The sequence below is a fragment of the Chelonoidis abingdonii genome, chromosome 8, assembly GCF_003597395.2.
Source record: "Chelonoidis abingdonii isolate Lonesome George chromosome 8, CheloAbing_2.0, whole genome shotgun sequence".
Taxonomy (NCBI): Eukaryota; Metazoa; Chordata; order Testudines; family Testudinidae; genus Chelonoidis; species Chelonoidis abingdonii.
In genome coordinates this window covers 94,155,143-94,177,508 of record NC_133776.1, presented here as the reverse complement: position 1 = coordinate 94,177,508, position 22,366 = coordinate 94,155,143, and the positions used below count along the sequence as shown (strand labels likewise).

General features: G+C 40.4%; 1 protein-coding gene across 2 annotated transcripts in view; it reads right to left on the bottom strand.

The window, feature by feature from the left end:
• The window catches only part of RADX (RPA1 related single stranded DNA binding protein, X-linked), a 34,592-nt gene extending 14,522 nt beyond the window's left edge, over positions 1-20,070 (bottom strand). Inside the window, exons 1-10 of one of the 2 annotated variants that reach the window (XM_032769459.2) lie at positions 19,395-20,070; positions 17,380-17,522; positions 13,023-13,215; positions 9,669-9,777; positions 9,368-9,459; positions 9,157-9,279; positions 5,637-5,744; positions 3,747-3,914; positions 3,012-3,166; positions 2,058-2,275 (exon numbers count right to left, since the gene is read on the bottom strand). In XM_032769459.2, the coding sequence (XP_032625350.1) occupies positions 2,058-2,275; positions 3,012-3,166; positions 3,747-3,914; positions 5,637-5,744; positions 9,157-9,279; positions 9,368-9,459; positions 9,669-9,777; positions 13,023-13,215; positions 17,380-17,522; positions 19,395-19,980 (1,895 nt within the window). In that variant the 5' untranslated portion in view covers positions 19,981-20,070. The remainder of the gene's footprint in view (positions 1-2,057; positions 2,276-3,011; positions 3,167-3,746; positions 3,915-5,636; positions 5,745-9,156; positions 9,280-9,367; positions 9,460-9,668; positions 9,778-13,022; positions 13,216-17,379; positions 17,523-19,394) is intronic. The other variant, XM_032769460.2, reaches the window with a different exon arrangement.
• Between the last annotated feature and the right edge of the window lie 2,296 nt (positions 20,071-22,366).

Sequence of the window (22,366 nt, the reverse complement as noted above, 5' to 3'; positions counted from 1 at the left end):
GACAATCAGTCCAATAAACTGGATTTTTTATTATTTCACTTAGTTGTGAAAACTAAACTAATTCTCCATCAATCATCCTTTAACTTCCTTTAAATAATTATCTTCCCCTGGAAAAAAAAATCCTAGGGAACTACATGATATATATTGTACCACCATACTAACCCCAGCTCTTCGTTCTGTGTATTTCTTTCTCCCTTGCTCTAGCCCTCTATATTTGTTATCTAGCCAAACATCATAATCAATGCAAGTGATAAACTTAAGAAAAAAACCTCTTTATCTGCTACGTAAAGACCATGCCTACCTATGAGGCTAAGTTACAAACATCTATAAATCAATAGGAACAGCTAATAAAGAGAACATATGGATACACTTCTTTGTTCTTATTTATTGGGGCCCTACTTTATGATACATTTCAGTCAATAATATTTCCTTACTTTTTGAGGCTTTTAACATTTTAGACTGAGGGTTAAATATTCAAAATTTTGTACAACTAATATCTTTAATATCCTTTAATGCTATTTAAGAGTGGAAAAGAGTATACATTAATCTTCTCAGCTTTACTTTCACTAAGGAGTTTGGAAAAAGGAAAAGAGGGGTTTAAAAAAAAAACAAAACAAAACACAATACCTTCATCCTGTGGGCCAAGTATTAAAGTGATCTCATCCTGGGTTCTAAACCTGGACGCACAAGAACTCAGACTCAGAGTGCAAACTGAGCAGTTCAGTAGCTAATTAATTGTGCAGGCAAAAAGCTACAACTGCGCTATCCTGGTTGCCTTCTTTCATTAACATCCTTTTGGGCAGAAAGCAACGCTGAAAGTTAATTTTCAATTACAAAGATATATTGGAAAGCAGCCACGGAAAAAACAGTTCCCTCCCTTTTTGTGCCGGTTGTTCTTCAAGATGTGCTGCTCGTGTCCATTCCATTCTAGGTGTGCGCACGTCCACGTGCGCAGCCATTGGAGATTTTTGCATTTGTGGTATCCATAGGGTTGGCTGCAGCGCCCGCCTGAATGCCGCAAACATGCGTCGGAATATCAGGCGCCGCCAGCCCTAAGCCCTCTCTGTTCCTTTTTGCTGGCAACTCCAACAGAGGGGCAGGAGGGCTGGTAAAGAATGAACATGAGCAACACATCTTGAAGAACAACAGTTACAAAAGGTAGGTAACTGATTTTTCTTCTTCGAGCCTTTGCTCATGTCGATTTCTTTCTAGGTGACTCACAATAGTGTCCGCGGAAGTGGGCTCAGAGTTCACTGTTGTGCAGCTTGCAGCACTGCTCTGCCAAAGCCAGCATCATCCCCAGCTTGCTAGTAAGTGCATAATGAGACACAAATGTGGGGCCACCACTCCCAGGAACCAGTGCTCCACACCAGCTGCTCGTCTTGTATGGCTGTATCTGTCTCAGTCCCGCCCCAGTCCCTTCCATGCAGCTGTTTGCATGACTGCATCCTCTGTCTGAGGTCTGTACAGCGGTGCTGCAGGAGCTTCCAGTGTGGGGCGCTGTCTCTGGGAGCGGCGGCCCATGTTCTGCTCCTTTTGTCACTGCGGTTCCCAGGAGAGCACTGCGGTTCAGCAGATACTGATTTCTCTCTGTGGATATCAAATTGTACCTGCGGAGGGCTCTACAGATTGTACCCTGGGTAATGTCACAAGTATTTGATCAAGAATGGCAATCCATTGAAATTTATGTTTTTGGAGAAAAGAATAAACTCAGAACCAGCAGTTCAGATGACTGAGAATTAATATAATAGCTGCAAGAATACAGCAAGAGGTAATGAGGATGATTTTCTCCGGAATCATTTCCCTGGCTTTCAAAGTTCTAGTCAGTAAGGTATCCTCAATCCTGCTTTCACTGACTAATGGGAGCAAGACTGGGTCCATAAGGAAGAAGGATTACCATTTCTGAATCGGGTTGCTTATAGTTTCAGTCAGTTGCTTTTCAATGGGACTTGTACTCCTAACTCACTTAGAGTATGATTTTAAAAAGGATCTATCTCTACAGTATATCAGTGAAATGGAACAATTTATATAATCACACTTTATTCAAAAAGGCTTACTTTTCAGCCTCTGTATGGTGTTCGATCTTTCTCTTGATTCGACTCTTTCTGGTTAACATACGCGGATGCTGCTGTTGTTCCAGGGAAGCGCATTGTAAATCAAGTATGGAGTTGGCTTCTTTATTTCGATGGCTTCGCTTTTTTCCTTTTGTAACACAATCTTTAGACGTACCAGTGTTTTTTACAGTTGTTTGAGATGCTGACTGGACTCTACCTTCCTGTAACAACAGTTAAACAATTAAAGCTATTTCATCTTCAATTACAAAAAGGTATAAGACTGATCTCTAGCTGGTTTTCCTTCAATAACTTTATGAGAAATTGGATATCCTAGTCCAGAGGTTCCCAAACTTGGCTCGCAGCTTGCTCAAGGTAAGCCCCTGGCAGGCCGTGAGATGCTTTGTCTACCTGAGTGTCCACAGGTACGGCCACTCGCAGCTCCCAGTGGCCACGGTTCGCCATTTCTGGCCAATGGGAGCCGTCGGAAGCGGTGGCCCAGCCCACGGCTTACCCTGAACAAGCCATGAACCAAGTTTGGGAAACCTTGCCCTAGTTTCAAATCTTGTATCACCATCACAGTGTCTAGCAGATTTGCTTTATAGAAAAGCCTCTCTAATCAAGTTTAAAGAAAAAAAAACACCTCTGTCTAGAAAGTGACAGGTTACATTAAAGTAGCCAGTTCTCCCAGTCCTTAATTTACTTTAACTGTGCTATTTAATCAGTAACTTTTATACAGCAAGTACTTTTATTGAGGACCGTAACACTCAGAAAAACAAGTAAATCATTAAGATTTAAAATTTAAACGATGACTTTCAAACTACTCTTGATCTCAGAATGGTAAATTCAGTTAATCAAGAGACAACGTATGTGGGTTCTGAATTCAAATGCAAGAGATTGCAATTGTAATTATGATCACAGCATCTTAAGTGCTATACTATTAAGCCTCAAGCACTGTACCTGAATTGGTTCCATTCTCGGGGCATCTTCAGCTGCATGGCTGACATATCTTATAGCACTGATCATCCCCTGAACAGCAAAGCGCTTGTGCTCCCTGTAGTGCAGGTCTTCAATCTCTCTCTCCATTTTGCTTATGGCTTTCAAGACTGATTCAACTGCAAAAGAGCAATTCTCACAAGCTTAACAGTTTTAAAGAAATATAAAACTACTAAAAAGTATCAATGTTGGATTCATAAAAGAAAATTGGAAAGACCTTTGTGCTAAATTTAAATTATTAAATGTTCTTAAAATTGAACTTCTCTGTAATTAAATCCTCCTGTTTTCTCATCTCTCATTTTCCAGGCTCTGCTTAATATACTACTGCTGAAGTTCTTTATCATTATCACATCTTATGTTCTTCAATATGACAGACTTTCAAGCTGATTGAAGATGTAGCTAACACAGATGTTGGTACAGAACATCTACAGAGTATAAATTCAGAGGGACAGATTCTCTGCTGATGTAAACTGTCAAAACTTCACTGCCATCAATAGAGCTATGACAGTTTACACCAGCTGAGGGCTTGGTTCAGAGTCTATCTTCAGAATGATTTTTCCTTGAATGACATTCCAGTATTTAACCACTGATATAATCCAAGTGTAAAGCAAACAGAGTTGCTAATTTTGAATACTTGTGATGAAATCTCAGATAGAATGAGGCACACGTAATGGGGATATTTTGTATGGTATAGTATACCTTTATTATTCTTACAATACTTCAAAAAAGTATTTGGTGCTGGTGGGAAAGGACAGTATCCACCAATTACAGTTTTCTTCATTTGGTCGGCTTCACTTTGAGTTTTAATCCACTGGATAAAGTTTTTCACTTTGGCATCTCTGGTATATGGTTGGCCTTTGTGCCACCCTGTTAAAACAAAAGGTTTGGGTATTGAAATAAAAGGATCAAATAGATTAAGTAATTGTTTTTTATATATTGCTACATTTGAACACTATACAGCAATATACACAAAAAGCCAAGTCAGAGATGCTAAAACAATGTTCCTTCTATCAGTTGATAGTGGCTTTATGAAAAAGTGTAATGGAACCCTTATATGGCACTTGGATTTAACATACACAAACCCCGAGAAACTACCCAGATGTTAGCATTTAGGGTAAAACGTTCTTTCTAGAACTAGCTAGTTATATTCTGTCCCAAACTGTAAAAAAAGATGAGCAAGAAGCAGTATTTCACACCAAAAAGTTACCTTTTCCTCACCTGAGAAGACCCTATTCTCCGGTTACCATAGTGTCTGAAGCAAGACAGACCAACTTCAAGGCTGCTGAGCTGAAAACAGTCTCAGCTGATGATTCTGAGATGCTAGCTGAGGCTCTGATTTAAGAGTAAGGTAGATATAAAGCAGGGTAGCTAATATACTGGAAGCAAGTGAGGAGGACACTAAAAATCAGAAGTCTTTCATTTGGGAGCACTGAAATCTAGAACTAGATACCTCTGCCAAGAGGAAGATTTGTGGCTAATCCTGATTCAGCCAATCAGAAGCTTCTCTGCAGACCCCACTGAAAGTGTTGAGGCATCCAGATACTTTTATAAAGAATGACATAAAAGTGTATTTTCTTGTTTCCATCCGCCTATAGAGGGACTCAGTACTCATTGTCTGGGCTGACATACCAGGAATACTGTAGAAAGAACAAACTGGATAGTAAAAGAAGGATATGCCTGGGGAAGAATGTTTACTGGGCTGAATTTAAGATTAAAAGCTATACAGGATCTTTTGCGACAGAACGGAAAGCTTGAATCTATTAAAAAAAGCAATTGATGGAACTACAGTTTTTATAAAGGTTCCTTGTTGCATATGACGTAGAAGTGTCAAGTTCTTAAAATAGTCTGTACTGAAGCAATTAACAAGTCTTCATATGGACCAACCCAACAACTGCACAAACGCTGGATATATTATAATTTCTTAAAATAGGCTATGATGATTTAAAGGGGGAAGACACCTTACATCTTTCGGTTACTAGACTGCAGTGTTCTAACTTTTGTAACAATCTCAATACTTTCAACTCATAACTGTCCTGATCTGCCTTTCAATATCAGTTAGCTCATATATTCTCATCATGGCTTGTTCAGAGTGCATCTGACATCAGCTAAGTTTTAATAGCTTTACTCAATAACTTCACTTTCCTTCTTCCTTCTTTTTCTTCTTGTGCACATCTCTTGTAGGCAGGAAGAAAACCTAACCACTTTCTGGACAGGCCAATTTATGAATGCTGAAACTGGATCGGTCTCAAGTTTATAATCAGGCTAATGGGAGCTAAATATGGGGGTATTTTGTTTGGGGAGAGGGGAAAGAGAGAGAATGAACCTAGAGTTATTAAATGGAAAAATACAATTCATTAAATCTCCAGAGGATTTAAGAAGTGGCGCTTTGGTAAAATAACATCTCCGAATGAAGGAAGCAATGCAAGGTATGTTACAGTGTGATGTTGTAAACTGCTTTAAAAGCTAATTGTTTTTGCTCTGTATCTAGAAATACTATGGACATCTTCAAGCTGAAATACCTCATTTACCAAGGAATATATAATCTGCAGTACGTGTCATGTAAAATTAATTTTAAAATATTTTATTTACCTGTAATAAACATCTGACTCTCATTTGAAGTTGTAAGGTAAAGGGTTCTGGGAGTATTCTCAGTGATGTCCCGCACCACTCTCATCTGTGTGCACACCAAATAGGTCACTAGAGAGAAAAAATCATTTCAGTTTTTTCTGGTATATCAAGCTTCCAAAGCTGTCCCATACCAAAGTAGTTTTAAATATGCACTAAAAAAAAAATAGTAACTCTTGATCCTGCAAAAACTTAACCATGTGGTCAACCTTTCACTCTTTTGTTGCTAGAGCTCACAATTTGGGGACAGAATTGGGTTCATAGCTGTTAAACAAAGCAGTAAGATTTCAGTGGAAGTTAAACATTTGTGCAAGTGTTTGCAGGATTCAGGCCTTGGCAAGCCATGTTACAATTAAGTTAATATTTCACAATCTGAACATCACAGACGTTTTGTCTCATGAAGATTTGCATTCAGAGTAAAACTATGCATAAAAGTAACTTTCCCAAGTGCCAAAGTAGTTTCTCTCTCACATATATGTTGGAGCTGCTGTTCCACTTTGTATAAATCATTAAATCTTAATCAGGCCAGAGAGAGAGAGAGAGAGAGAGACTGTTTATAGACCAGGGGTTCAGGCACTTTACAGATGGAGTGCCCTAAGCACCAGGCTATTGGCTATTCTTGGATCAGCCTTGCTCATGTTTTTCCATAAATTTTTTTTGAAAGGTCTCAGAACAGAATTTCTCATCTTCCAGCCTGCCCTGCTACCTAATTCTTCATTAAATGACACAAAGGAATCTGTCAGTGTTAATAATTAAAAATAGCAACTATGGTCGTATACAATTCTACATTTGATTTCCTCCACTTTGATATTTCAAGTATTTTGCAAAAGAGGCCCTATAACTATGATAGTTAAGAGGCTTAATTGTGATACCCTAATGGTAAACAGCTTTTTTCCCTAAACTTCATCATAGAACATCCTCTCCTTCCAAATGCATTTCCCCTTAACTAAAAAACAGAGTATAAGAAATAGTAGTTAATTTCTTCCTCCTCTCCCTCCCCCTCACACCCTGTATTCTTAAGGTTTCATGCTATTGTGGCTGGAGGTATGATCTCATAACAGATCGGGGTAGGCAACCTATGGCACACGTGCCAAAGGCGGCACTCACACTGCCTGGGTCCTGGCCACCGGTCTGGGGGGCTCTGCATTTTAATTTAATTTTAAATGAAGCTTCTCAAACATTTTAAAAACCTTATTTACATACAACAATACTTTACTTTAGTAATATATTATAAACATAGAAAGAGACCTTCTAAAACTATTAAAATGTATTACTGGCACAAAAAACCTTAAATTAGAGTGAATAAATGAAGACTCGGTACACCACTTCTGAAAGGTTGCCAACCCCTGTAACAGATGTTTCTGCAATACATATGAATCACTTTTGCCATAGGAAAGAAAGTGTTATTTAAGTTGATATAGTCTAACAAAAAGTTATGTCAATTTCAGGTGCATTCAAAGTGGAAGAAACAAATCAAGTACCAAAAATTAGAGAAAAAAATATCTTCTGAAAAGATGTTACAATCAATGGTCTAAAAATAAATAGCATCACTCCATGAAAAAATATACAGGTCACAGTATTTAATGAAGAAATGAGAGATTAGGATAGTGTCTGAAAAATCTTGACTAAGCAATTGAAAAAGATTGTCAATAAGATATATCAGCTAAGCCAATACAATGCTAAATAAAACTGAAGCCCTGTATCCTCCGAACCAATATGAACAAGCTTTCCCATGCTGTCCTACAAATATTTTTTTCCATGCCAAGGAAGAAACACATGCTGGGGTGAATGCACATTTAATTCCCAATGTTCATTCAATACTTGGACTTTGTTGAGACCGCTAATCTGGATACCAACTGTGATTATGGGTTTTTTGGTGCGGATACTTATTCACCAGCAACTGAATCAAAGCCACCAACTCATTTCACACAAACCAATTAACAGGCCTTACCAACCTGCTCTATACACAAACTAGTGACTCAAATGTGAAAATGCTTTGTATCCTATTACCAATCTAATAATTCAGTACATCAACATTTTCAAACTAAAGTTTGGCGTACAAATCCATATGTATGCACCTAGATAAGATATTTTCAGAGGTGCTGAACATCTGCACCACCTATTTACTTCAATGGGAGTTATATGTGTTCAACATCACTGAAAAATCAGGCCTTAATAAGTATTGTTTTAAAAACATTTAGAATAAAAGAAAGAGAAAGAGCAGAGTATATCCTCAAATGCTAAGATATTATTTTCTAATGATTAGGAGTCTGTCCTAAAGCCCATTTAAGTCAAGGAAGCCTCCCAATGATGTAATTGTGTGTTGGATCAGGCCCAAATAGCTTGAGTGGACAGGGCTGTCCCTTTCTTGCTGAGAGATCCCAGACGGTGGTTTTAAGAAATTGCTCATCATCCCTACGTATACTCAAATGTCCATTTCCACAGAGTTTCAACGTGACTCCCCTCCCATTCAATCTGTACCCGAGTCCCTTGGGAGGGTTAGCAAAGAAGCACGTAATGCACGCACCCTGATGATACTCAGTGCTCTCTCTCTCCCTCTGACTGGACCCAGCTTATTCGGACAAATGCCAGAATTTAGGTAAAATTAGGTCATGGCTGAGAACTGCAATGCAGATAAAACTGAGGTGATGGAGATGCTGATAGCAACAGGAAGATATGGCTCGTTGAACTGAGGGTGCTCACCTGCCTATTTGATATTAAAAGTTACAATATGGGGAGTATAATCTGATTCACAGCATTTGTTAGCCACTCAAAGCAGCAGTTTCTAGGCAGGCCTTTTACAACCTCCATCTGGCCAGGAGGTTGCAACCAATTCCTTTGGATGCAGATGCTGATCCCATTATACATGCCTCAGTCACCTCAAGATCGTAATGTCTTCTACACTGGGCTTCATCTGGAAACTGAAGACTGTGCACAATCCGGCAGTTTTATTAACCTGTGTGGCATGCTGAGAACACCTCATGAGCGCTCTGTGATCTCCACTGGATCCCTGCTGTGGAACTTAAGGAGTTAGTTTGTACCTGTAAAGATCTACACGGCTTAGGATGTGCCTACCTGAGAGGCTGCCCCTTTCCCTGTACTGTCACAGTTACACTCAGGGAGAGTCATTTGAACTGAGAAAGAGGGCTACCAACAGGGTGTTCTCTGCAAGGGGCCTGCAAATTGGAATTCACTCAAACTTTGTTCAAAGTAGGTCAGATCAGCTCAATTTTAGGGCATGTTGTAAGGCCCATCTATTTACCTGGGTTATTGGGTAAGGTCTGCTATGATGAGGGCGACCTTCTTTTGTTGAGGTGGGCATTGTTTGGGTCTGTTTTCATTACTGTTCATTTATTTTCTGATTTGGGATGAGAAATTTTAGAGATAATTTGAATTCATGGCAAAGATGCCTTTAGAGAAAAATATTGTAAATGGAAATAAACGAGCAAATAATAAAATAGTCAGACTATTGTACGATAAATACTTGGGTGAATATGTTCAAATACATCCGGCTGAGAAGTGGCAAACAATTCCAGTATGAATGGTTGGTCTGATGTCCCATCAACAACATGTGCCCAGCGATGTATCCAAAAATCTTCACTAGATTCTGCACAAACAAAATTTTTTTAAAATTAAATAATATTCCACCAAATTGTAATAATTTGATAAATGTTGAAAAGAATTTTTATAAAAACCTCTCTTTCTTGTTCGTTCAACCCTTCCTACAAATATTACAAGACCAATAATATCACAGGAATGATTGTTCGGTAAGTTCTCCAGTTCTGACCTAAAAACAAAATTAAAGAGAAATGGTTGATAATTCTTAAACACCTGAAATTTAAATCACTCTGAAAAATTCTTAAAAAGTGCCCAGAGCAGAAAAGTCAGGAAGACATAAGCTAAATAGATGTTCTCCTGTAATATTCCCAGTTAAAATTCAATAAAAATTAGCAAAACATTAGCCCACACAGAACAGAACACAAACCTTTATTTTACCTTGTGACAAACCGATATCTAACTTCAGGTAATCTCCACTCTGGTTTAACCATTTTTTCTGGAATAATGTTAACTTTAGTTGGAGGATCTCGAACGTTCAGGCTAATTTCTGGGGAAAAACGATATCATTTTAAGCATAAAAATGTATTCAAAGGAAATCTTTACTTTGACTTTCTGAATAAGGGGAGAGACAAGGTGGGTGAGGCAATATCTTTTATTGGACCAACTTTTGCTGGGGAGAGAGGCATGCTTTCAAGCTATACAGAGCTCTTCCTTAGGTTGGAATAAGTGACATTTTTGGTGAATAAATGCAACACTCTTACCTTGGCTCACTGCTTTTGCAAAAACTAATAAAATCTGTCTCTCTGATTTTAGGTCACTACATGGAGAAAATGAGGAACGTAAGGATGTCATAAAAGGTAGTAACAAATTATACAAAGAAACCTTGCTGGACTGTTCAGCTCCCTGCATGGGGTAGCCTGTTGATGATCCAGTTGAATATTTAAAAAACCTTTTGTCAACCACTATCAACAGGTTCTTAAACACTCTCAAAGATCACCATCATTTACAGATGACTTGCAAGGGATGAAATAAGAGGGAAGACAGCTGAAGCGTCAGTGGTGGAAATTCTGATTTTACTCCAACCAATTAGGATCAAGAAACTCTGTTGTATATTTCCATTCCATTCAGCAGGTGCAGTACAACAACTGACAGTGTATGCCGGAGATTTGGCCTTGGGTGAGGGCTACGTGGCTGAAGCTTAATTCAAATAAGAGAGAGAATTACTAGATTCTTGGAAGCAACTCAAACTATTATCTAGTTATGTGAGCTCCGTACATTTATGGCAGGAGGTTATTTTTTTTAACTCAGGCCTGCAATTTAGAGGTATTATTATACTCCGGGATGAAAAGGCAGTAGTTTTGAAGAATGCATCTGGTGTGGTATGAACATGTTTCAGTGGCCCTTGCTGCACTCATACCCGCCTTTGTCATTTTGAGATTACAGGTCTGTCACATTTTACGGGCATTTAACATGCGCGATTTCAGCTTTACGCGGTTGGCAAAAACAAAAACAAAAAAGAGAAAAATAACAATTTTAATACTGTACCTGTAGTGCGGGCGATTCCGCCTGCCATTCAACTCAATGTAATTTTGACTATACGCGGTTTTCGCTTTACGCGCTAATTGCGGAACAGAACCTCTGCATAAGATGAGACTAGCCTGTACTGTAATATGCTCTGTACCTTACAACCATTCAGACGCTGAAGAGTGTTGCTAAGCATATTGAACTATGTTCATTAGCACTACATATATTCAGTGAACTAAGAGATACACACTGTATACACACTGTGGACTGCTAGGTGGAATTCAAGGTATTGGTTTTAACATTTAAAGCCCTAAACGATTTGGGTCCTGAGAAATCACCACGGTCCTTGTTCTATGCTACCACAATTGCAACCAGCAGAGGAACACAAACTAGAGCTCACTGGACAGAATACAGAAAGTTGTCACTGGGATATTCTCTGTGAATGTCCCTAAACTATGGGATGCATTTTTCCCCAAAAAACCTGGCTTTTTTAATCTTTGGAGAGAGACTCATTTTTGGGAATCTGAGAATGAGGATAGGAGAGAATATTTGATTATATGAAAGATGGGATATAACGGACTAGAGGTGTATTATAACAACGGTCGGTGATTTTAGCAGTTTAACATAACTGTTGATTATTGTGTTTCAATTAACTACTGGAAGGGCACTCACAGCATGTGCATGTCCTAAAATAAATAAATACCCTATATCAGGATATGTGTCTGACAAGGTATTTAAATCAGACCTTTGTTTATATATTTTAATTTTTTATATTATCTGAGACAATTTACTGAAACAGCACCTCACTTTCAATATCATTCTGAAAATACAGAGCAAGTGCATGCTCAAATAGTTATAAAAAAATGGATATCTGTTGTCCTGCAGAATTATTCTGATTTTTTTGCAGTCTACAACACTACTCTGTCTTTTTACAAGATCCATGAATATAGCTCATAAAAAAAAATTACATATCATTCCATGATATGTAATATTAAGTTCATGCCAGGGAAAAATATTTGAGATATTTGTCAAAAAGAGAAAAAAACAGAACATCACACACATTTTGGATAGGAGAAAATTAGCTGTGGCAATTATAATTACTGTTATGCTGGCTTGCAAGGATTAACAGTTTTCATTTCTGTCTTCTCCCCAAGTCTCCCTGCCTGGCAAAACATTTCTCTCTCCTGCCAACTCGTCATAAACACTTCAGATGCTAAGCACTGGGTTTAAGGCAAAATGGATAAGACAGAGAATACATGTCTTTAAGCAATGCAGCACATTGTTTATTTTCATGCACTATAGTGATTACATTAGCAAAACTGTCATCACTAAGAAGAAAATGGAATGTATTCCCAAAGATATGTATTTGTGTGTGTGTCAAGGAAATGGCTTTTCTGATTGCTGTTTAATTTAGAATATGAGTATGTAAGGAAGGGGAGTCCATATTCAGGAAGAAAGAAGTGTTAGTGACAAGGCCTGTTATGGGGAGGCCATTGTCTTGCAATAAGGCATTAGCGTTCCTGTATTAGGGCTGCCTTGGCTGTGTCACACCCTGAAACAGAAAAAAGGAAGCCTCTTTCCTCTGTGTTGAGGAATCAGTACATCAAGGACCATGATACTGTTGTTTAGTGTACTTGATAGCAATCATCAATGCAGAATGAGATCTTAAAGCACCAAACTTTTACTTCAGTGGGGCGCTACATGGGCACCGGTATGGATTGTTACAGGAAGTGGCTCCTAGATCCCATCTTCAATGATCCGTATGATGATGTAAACATTACATTAATTATATTTGTATGTGACGTTAATTTGGAAGCAGGGCCAAATTAAGACATAAGCACTAGAGCCCTGTACCTAGGGCCCCAGCACTTAGAATTATGTGATTACATCAGACGCAGCTTTCATTTACAAAAAAATGATAGTGTTTCACCTAATGGTTGTGGAGGGAAAAATGCTTGGAAGCATGACTCAAGTGTAACCAAAGCAGGAATATCTACCCCAGTGTGCAGACAGACAGCCTGAAACAATAGCTGTGAGAGACATGAATTATCTCAATCATCTCAAGTGGGTGAAGAGCCAAGACCCACTGCTCTCGCTGACCACAGCAACACCATCCCAAAAATGGACTGTGTATTTCACCTGCCTTTAAATGGGAACTGAAGGTAAATCTATTGAAAGGCCATGTAATTTCAATAACTGGTCAGCTGAAATGGTATTTTCTAACTTTTTAACAGCAATACTAGCAATCAGATTTCTGGGATACTTAACCAATTGTAGTAAATCTCTTCATCTGCGAATCCCCTGGTGTTGGCTGTGTTTTAAATGGATAACTGGTTTTGATACCATACTGTTCAAGCAGAAGTACTGTGCCAATCTTCATACTATTATACCACTCAGGACACAAAGAATTCCACAAAACCATCGACATCATGCCTGAACTATCAGCAACTTCAAAATAAGCCTAGAAGAGAAAAACCAAACACGTGTTCGACCTTTAATTACAAGGATAACGATTTCTTTTTTTTAGACAACTCTTAAAATGCCTGCCCAAACAACAGCAACAGTAGTAGTTTTGATACTCATCATAAACTTGAAGCCATGGTACGCGCTACAAACTTAAATTCAAACATGGGAGTGCAAGAATCCTTTATTTTCCTGCATCACTGTCCCAATTATGTAGCTGCTCCTGTCCAGCATTTCTAAGTGCTGTGAAAATGCCATGAATCAGCTTCACAATATAAACCTGGAGGAAATACTATGGGCCAGAGCTGTAGGACTACAGGAAAAGAGATAAATCAAGCAAGCGAGAACGGTGTTACTAGCTCATCAGGGAATCTCACTTCTCTGTTGATCTCAATCCTGCAAAGATTTATGCACATGAGTAGTCCCTACTAACATCAGTGGGAGTACTCACATTCATAAAGATACTTCCATGTTTAGTCTTTGCAGGGTCAAACTCACAGTTTGCTACTAATGTGTGATCTTCACCATTTTTTTTTTCAAATACATACATAATAAATCATAATTAGCAGGGTGGTTCTCTCCCCCAGAGCTCTATTAGAAGGGTAATTTTGAGTCTCTCCCACTCTCTTCCCTCACTTCCTATAGTGAAAATGTTCACATTTCTCACAATGTTAAGGTAACCCCTCAAGTAGGGAAAGAAAAAAAAAAGGCAGATTTTTTACTTTTTTTTTTTTTTTTTAAAAGATGACAATTTTTAATAGAGATTCTTTATACAAACATTTTAAAGTGTTAAGTTATAACTCAGGAATCATTTGGTAAACAGCATGGGTCATAATACTGTGTATAGGCTGGTTTTCAAGAAAAAATATATTACTAGCAGAGGGGTATTTTGTCATCAAAGCTAACACACAATTTTATATAAGAGCCCCCTTCATGTGGAAATTTTGTGAACAAAATATTCTGACAGAGAAAATTGTATGTGAACCCTTTTCGCAGGGAAATCTTCATATGCCAAATTGGGAAAACTTTGCATGCCAGCAGGTTAGGACTGGAAAAAATTTCTAGGCAAAGTCCTACAAATGCACTTCAACACACACATAAATGCGTATGTTGAATGGCTACTCCTCTACTCAGATAAAACCCTATTTAGGGACCATGATTGCACAGGTGACCCAAATCACATAATACCTCTCAGATCTTCCAGGATAATTACAGAACGCAGCAATAACTCAGTGGAACAAACCTCTTTTCCACTGATGTTCCCACCTATATCCACTTATTTGTTAGCCTCCAACAATCACCATTATGCTTTCCTCCACACAAACCCCTACATGTGGTCATCCATGAACTCACCTGCAAGGCCCTACATTCTCCCTTTAAGTCCCTCTTAAAAATCTATTTCTGCCATACTACCTGTGCTTATCAACAAGATTCGCTATAGAATATTCCTTTTGTGGCTCCCTTTCCCTGACCTCTGTATTACTTGCCTGTCTGTCCTCAGATTGCACGTTCTTTGAGGCAAGTCATTTAATTATTATGTGCCAGAATATTTTTGTTACATGCAGAATAATGCACACAGATCTTTGTGTGTTAAAATACAATTCAATACACATAGCTCTAGGCACATAAGATTTTGCACTGTGTGAGGACTTCAGTGCATTATGGCCTAAATGCAGAATATAGTATTAATAAAAGAAAGATGTAATGAGCCAGTCGTGCTGGATCTTTCCTCTTCCTCAACTGCCATTGACTCCTCCACTTGAATCAACTCTAGGTATTGATTCCCCAGTTAAGATTGAGGACTGGGGCTAATGTTTCACCCTTGTTCCTGAGCAGTTTAGGAATGCCACCTGGCCTGGATCTGCTGAATTATAGCACCAACAAGAGATCCAGACTTATTTTTCATATGGGTGGGGGAATGACAGCTTAGAACAACATGAGTGTAGAGACCCTTCTTTGTACAAAATGTTATGTACTGTTGCTCATTTGAAAGATTCCATGCAGGCCTAATTCATGCTCTTCAAAAACATGTTTTAAACATAAAACAACCCTTTAAACTTAAAGTCAAGATTTCCATGATAAAAACAAACACCTGAAAAAACTAATATTACAATATAAAAGCACCTAACCATTTGGAAGCAACAGCCAAATAAAGTCATGTACATGATGTTTAAATACATGTACCTTCTCTAAGAAAAATGTACACATGTAAAAATTAGCAAAAGGGCTGTCAAACAATTAAAAAAATTAGTTGCAATTAATCGCACCATTTATTTAAATTTTTTTGATGTTTTTCTACATTTTCAAAGATACTGATTTCAATTACAACACAGAATACGAAGTGTACAATGCTCACTTTACATTATTTTTATTACAAATATTTGCACTGTAAAAAACAAAAGAAATTCTTATTTTTCAATTCACCTAATACAAGTACTGTAGTTCAATCTCTATCATAAGAGTTTAACTTACAAATGTAGAATTATGTACAAAAAAAAAAGCTGCATTCAAAAATAAAACAATGTCCACTCAGTCCTACTTCAGCCAATCACTCAGCCAAACAAGTTTGGTTATAATGTGCAAGTGATAATGCTGCCCCCTTCTTGTTTACAATATCACCTGAAAGTGAGAACAGGTGTTCACATGACACTGTTGTAGCTGGGACTGTTGTAAAACAAGATATTTATGTGCCAGATGCGCTAAGATTCACATGTCCCTTCATGCTTCAACCACCATTCCAGAGGACGTGTCCATGCTGATGATGGCTTCTGCTTGATAACGATCCAAAGCAGAGCAGACCAGCGCATGTTTATTTTCATCATCTCAGTCAGATACCACCAGCAGAAGGATGATTTTCTTTTTTTGGTGGTTTGGGTTCTGTAGTTTCCGCATCTGAGTGTTGCTCTTTTAATAATTCTGAAAGCATGCTCACCTCCTCCCTCTCAGATTTTGGACAGCACGTCAGCTTTTTAAACCGTGGATTGAGTTCTGTAGCTATTTTTAGAAATCTCACATTGGTACCTTCTCTGTGCTTTGTCAAATCTGCTGTGAAGGTGTTCTTAAAATGAACATGTGCTGGACCATCATCCGAGATTGCTATAACATGAAATATATGGCAGAATGTGGGTAAAACAGAACAGGAGACATACAATTTTCCCTAAAGGAGTTCAGACACAAATTTAATTAACACTTTTTTTTTTTTTTAAAGGAACATCATCAGCATGGAAGCACGTCCTCTAGAATAGTGGCCAAAGCATGAAGGGGCATACGAATGTTTAACATATCTGGCACCTAAATACCTTGCAAGGCTAGACACAAAAGTGCCATGCGAATGCCTGTTCTCACTTTCAGGTGATGTAAATAAGAAGCAGACATTAGTATCTCCCGTTAATTTAAACAAACTTGTTTGACTTAGCGATTGGCTGAACAAGAAGTCGGACTGAGTGAACTTGTAGGCTCTAAAGTTTTACATTGTTTTGTTTTTGAGTGCAGCTATGTAACAAAAAGACCCAAAAGATCCCCCACTATATTTGTAAGTTACACTTTCATGATAAAGAGATTGCACTACAGTACTTGTATAAGGTTAATTGAAAAATACTATTTATTTTATCATTTTTACAGTGCAAAAAATAATATGAGGTGAGCACTATACACTTTGCATTCCATGTTGTAAAAGAAATCAATATATTTGAAAATGTAGAAAAACATCCAAAATATTTAATAAATTTCAATTGGTATTCTAGTGTTATAAGTGCGACTAATCGTGATTAATTTTTTTAATCACGATTAATATCTGAGTTAATCGTGTGAGTTAACTGCCATTAATCGACAGCCCTAACTACAATAACCTTAACTCTGACTCTTTATGATATAATTACCAAGAAAAATTCAGTTTGAGATAAAGACAGACAATTAAAAAAACCAAACTGACATGGTTTTAAACACCATGAAACTCTATAGGAACTGGGCTCAGTCACATATAGGCATACACATGGGATATATCATTTTCTTACTTTTAAATGGTTAAGCTTTTACATTGTAACAATTTTAGGGTTTATTTGTTGCTGACTGTAGGATCCTTGGCTGTACCCTTACTGTATGGGAATAAGAAGTATCTGCACACCTCAGAACTACTCAGACAAGTTGGATTTTTCCCCCCTACCTGATACGGTATATCCAGTTTTTTGTCAGGTTTCCCATAGTACCTTAGTCTAGCCTTATGTAAGATTCTCACAAGCAATGGACTAAAGTGTATTCTGCTCCTCCAGTTCATTTCCAGATGACCAAGAGACGTTAATTTGGATACTAGTGAAAAAACAGAAAGCAGGAAAAAAAATCAAGTGACAGAACAGTCTACATGCTTGAATCTGAATATACCTCTTTGATAGTACATGCACTGCTACATGATTTCTTTCAGCAGATTATAGAAATGTATTAAGGCAAACAGGATTTCATATGTATTTTATAATGTTTCTCATAAAAAATACAACTGTTTGCTAAAGCTATATAAACAAACTCAATTCTCTGCCATCTGCACAAAGTACTAAACTCTTTTTTCTTCCAAAAACAGTAGTGGCATATATGCTGAAAGTACTACTACTAACTTTTTATCATGTAAGTAAACAACAAACAACAAACAACAAAACAGTGGGAAGCTTTTATGAAATACAGATTTCAATGAACAGGCCCTCAATCTTGCAGCGAGTTGTGCATGGGCAGACTCCTGCACCTATACAGAACATTGTTCACTTTTGTGGGGTTGTGTGTTTGCAGGGGCCTGTTAGTGCAGGACAAGGAACTATGTTTCTGTTCAGATTTCACTTCAAATCTGAAATGGGGCCTCTACGTAAGACCAGTATTTTCAGAAAATACTTTCCATCACCATTTTTTAATTTAACATGTTTTTGCAATATTTAGAAACATACTAAAGTTTATTGTTTAAGTTGTGAGGGAACTAGCCAATGTCTACACTAAGCCTGCTTTGCCGCTATAGGAATATTGGTAGACCACAGTGGCAGAGCACTCATACTGTGGATGCAGCTCTACTGGCATAATTGCACTTTGATCCGGTATAGTAACCAGCCCAGAGGCAAAACAAGCTATAGGGGTAAAAGCACAGCTTTGACAGTAGAATTGCATCTATGCTAGGGACCTCTGGTGGTACAGCTACCTTGGTCAGCGATCACATCCCTTTACACACTGTAAAGCAAAAGTCTGTAGCACGTACCTGGCCTTAGTTACCATGAAAGGTAACACAATTTACTACTTACAATATAATCCAAATGGTAACAGTGAAATGAAGGGCTTTGACCATATCAGAATGTTTAAAATAAACTAAAAAGTACTTCTTCACAAGACATGAAATCATTGCAAGGGGATGTTGTGAGGGCCAAAGGAAACCAGATTCCGAAAAGAATTAGATAAATTCATAGAGAATAGCTCCATCAATGGCTATTAGCCAAGATGGTCAGGGATGCAACCCCCCACCACTCTGCTAGAAGCTGAGACCGCCCACTGTCAGAGATAAGTTACTGGGCTAGGTGCCTCATTGATCTGGCTCAGCATAGCCACACTTAGGGAAACCCCATGTCTCGGTTTTCCGGCAAAAAGCCTCTTTTCTGACCCTCCTTTCTCCCTAAAGGGACAGGAGGAATTTAAAAAACAACAGGAAATGTCCTAAGCTTTTATGGAGCAGACAAGTTGTAGCTCAGAAGGAGCCCTGCTTGGTCCCCTCCCTGAATCTGCGGTCCCGAATCTGCGGCAGATTGTTCCATTCCCCTGCAAGCCCCAGCTGCAGATCCCAGCCACTGAGGCCCTGGCTCTCAGCCCTGGGGAAGGGAGAGCACAGCTGTTGCTGGTTGTGCCAGCCACCTGACCCACTTTTACCCTCCCCTGCCCCCAGTGTCCTCTTTTCGGAACCGAACCATGATCACATGCATCGGACCAAGTGGGTATTCACCCAGGAGAGCTCATGCTCCAAAACGTCTGTTAGTCTATAAGGTGCCACAGGACTCTGTGCTGCTTTTATGACCACTCTAGGGCCCCAGGCTGAAAGTGCGACCAGTACAACTCCCTCGCCAAGTAAAAACAACAACAACAGGGCTTGGGCCAAGGGGCCGGGTCAGTTTCGAGGCGCTCGCAGGCCTGACGCTGCCAGCCACCCCTGCCCCCTCTTACCCTCGATCTCGACGCGCTCCGGCGGCCGGCTCGCCAGCCAGATGTCCCCGTAGGGATCTTCGTTGTTCCACAGCGGCAGGTAATGGCTCCTCCCGCCCTTCAGGGGCGGGCGCCGTTGCTCGCCGGGCTCGCGGCCCCCGGGGGGCAGGTCCGACGGGCCCCGCAGCACGTCCAGCCGCTCCAGGCACAGGAAGCCCGAGCTCAGCTTCTTCTCGTCGTACAGGTAGGAGCAGCGGGTGAGGCGCAGCCGGCAGCCGGCGCGCAGCGCGTTGCGCTGCACCAGGGCGTTCAGTGGCGGCGCCAGGTAGCACTTCTCCCGCCGGCTGCCGTCGGCCAGCGTCACGTCGTAGCAGTAGGCCGGGGCGGGCGGCTTGGGCAAGGCGCTGCTGGGCGGCGGCGGCGGCGGGCTCTCCGCCATGTAGCGCTCCACCGCCATCACGGCCACCGGCGGAGCCTCCGCCAGGGACACGCTCAGCTGGGAGGAGCGGAGCACCTCGTGGCAGAGCCTCTGAAGCCAGGAGGCTGGGCTCGGGCCAGCCCCCTCCTCAGCGCGGGGGGCGCCGGGCCCCACGGCCGCGTCCTCCATAGCGCCGGGTACTTCGGAGCCCCCGGGCAGCGGCCCGCTTGGGCTCCCTCCGCTTGTCACTGGGCGGGCCCGAGGGCCGCCATGTTGCACGCGCGAGGGGGCGGTTCCCGGAGGCAGCCGCAGGGCCCGCGCGCTCCATTCGAAGAGCCCAACGGCTGCGCGGGGGGAGCGCGCTAGAGGCGGCCCGGCCAGGGAGAGCGCAGCGGGCCCGGAAAGGGGCAGGACTCGGGGGCGGGGCAGAGAGCAAGAGCGGGTGGGGGAGGAAGGATGGGGATCAGGGGGAGGTTCTGGTAGGGGAAGGGTCGGATCTTGCAGGGGCAGGAAGGGTGGGGGCTGGGGGAGGATCTTGCAGGGGCAGGAAGGGTGGGGGCCGAAGGAGGTTCTGGTAGGGCAGTGGTTCCCAAACTGGGGTTCATGAACCGTTACAGGGGGTTCTCAGAGAAAACATTCCCTAATGGTGGACAGAGACGTCCTTAGGGACTCAGGCAGGGGGCCAGCAGCCCCTGGACTTCCAAGAGCTAAGCAGATCAAAGCAAGCATCTCTATCACGCTGAAGCGATTTCAACTTCAAGACTCATAAAAAATGGAAAGGGAGGTGGATATTTTTTGCTGTTTTTAAAATTAAATAGGCAGCTAGTATTGTATTTACAATTACCATGAAGAACAAGTTTAAGCTATAGTGTAACATGCATTGTTTGCCGGGACTGCTCAGGACCTGAATGCTTATGTAGGAGGAACTCTTTGAGTTGGCTTCTTAAATACTTTCATGCTGTTTCACATCTGATATGCCCTGATGAAACATACAAGCTTTGTCTTATAATAGGTTATTCAAAGTGATACAAGCTATGAAAATGAGATCTTGGCGAGTGTTGCTGTTTTCATAATGTAATAAAAATACTGTAATGATGAATAATAAATAGCGTGTAATAATCATGTCACAAAAAACTAATTTTATATTTCCAAGATCACTGCTTTTATAATTTATACTCAGGTAAAGGAGAAAATCCCTGGAAATATTCATTTTTTAGGAGGGGGTTTGTGAGACTTGACATTTCAGTGAAGGGGGTTGACAGGTTGTTAAAGTTTGGGAACCACTGTGGTAAGGGAAGGGGAGGATCTTGCTGGGGAAGGAAGGATGGGGGCAGGAGGAGGTTCTGGTAGGGGAAGGGGAGAATCTTGCAGGGAAGGAAGGATGGGGGGCAGGGGAGGTTCTGGGAAGTAGAGGATGGGGAGGATCTGGGGTGGGAGAAGAGGTGGAGAGAGGCTCTTGGTACTGGGGAAGAGGCTGAGGATCTGGTAGGGTTGGAAGCGGGGACAAGTAGGAGAAATTGGGGCATGAAAGGATATGGCAAAGGGATGTCATTGAGCATGTCTGCTTTGTGACATAGGCTACGGGGGCACATGAAACCTGGCTTTCCATAGAGTATTAAGTCATGTTCAAGGGCTCAATCCTTATTTTCAAGGCACTCCCTTGTGTGGGGCAAGGATATGTAAAAGAGGCTAAAACTGAGGGATGAAGATTGCGATTGACAACTGTGCTCCTCTGGGACAATAGGACTCTCTACAATAAGGATGACACTCATTTGTGAGAGGGACAGAACTTTCTGGAGGGTGTGAGCTGTCTGAGACTGTGAAAAGACTTTCCCCAGACTTTTCACCTTCTGTCCCAAAGTGCAAGGTGCATTTCTTTGACCTTGCCTGCCAGGTCGTAACCACACTGCACTGTGTACATTTAAAAAAAAAAACACCACCAACAAAAACTAATGTATATTCTACTGCACACATGGTTCTCGTGCTTGAGGATGAGTGAATGAACCACATATGACAATTTTTAGTCACACCACTGAATGCGCTACTGGAAGGTGCTCAGATACTAGTGATGAGAGAAGTATATGAACCTATGTAGTATAGAACTTCTATTATCATTACTATTGATTGTATTGTGGGTGCAGCTGGGTGACCCAATCATGATTTCACTTTACTAGATATTTTACAAATGACAGCAAAAACATAGTTCCTTTCCCAAAGACCTTACAATCAAAGTATAAGACAAGAGACAATAGGTGGATATGACAAACAGAGAACACAGATGATACTAATCAGCATGATTCAGTAATTGGGGAAAACATGCGTCTCAAACTTGCACTTATAACAGCTTCATTAGGTTTCCCCATTTTGAATCTGTGCTGTTTATTTCCTCTCCTGCAGCAAAGGACGTTATTGGTTGTAGTACATTTTTAGTATAAAGTTTCCCATATTGCTGGCAACTTTTACTGTTCTAATCTTACATGTCCCCTTTGTCACATAATTCTGTAACAGGTATGGACTGGTCACAGAGCTTGCTTATACACCAGGTACAGTTGACGTTAGTTTAAATAAGATGTTA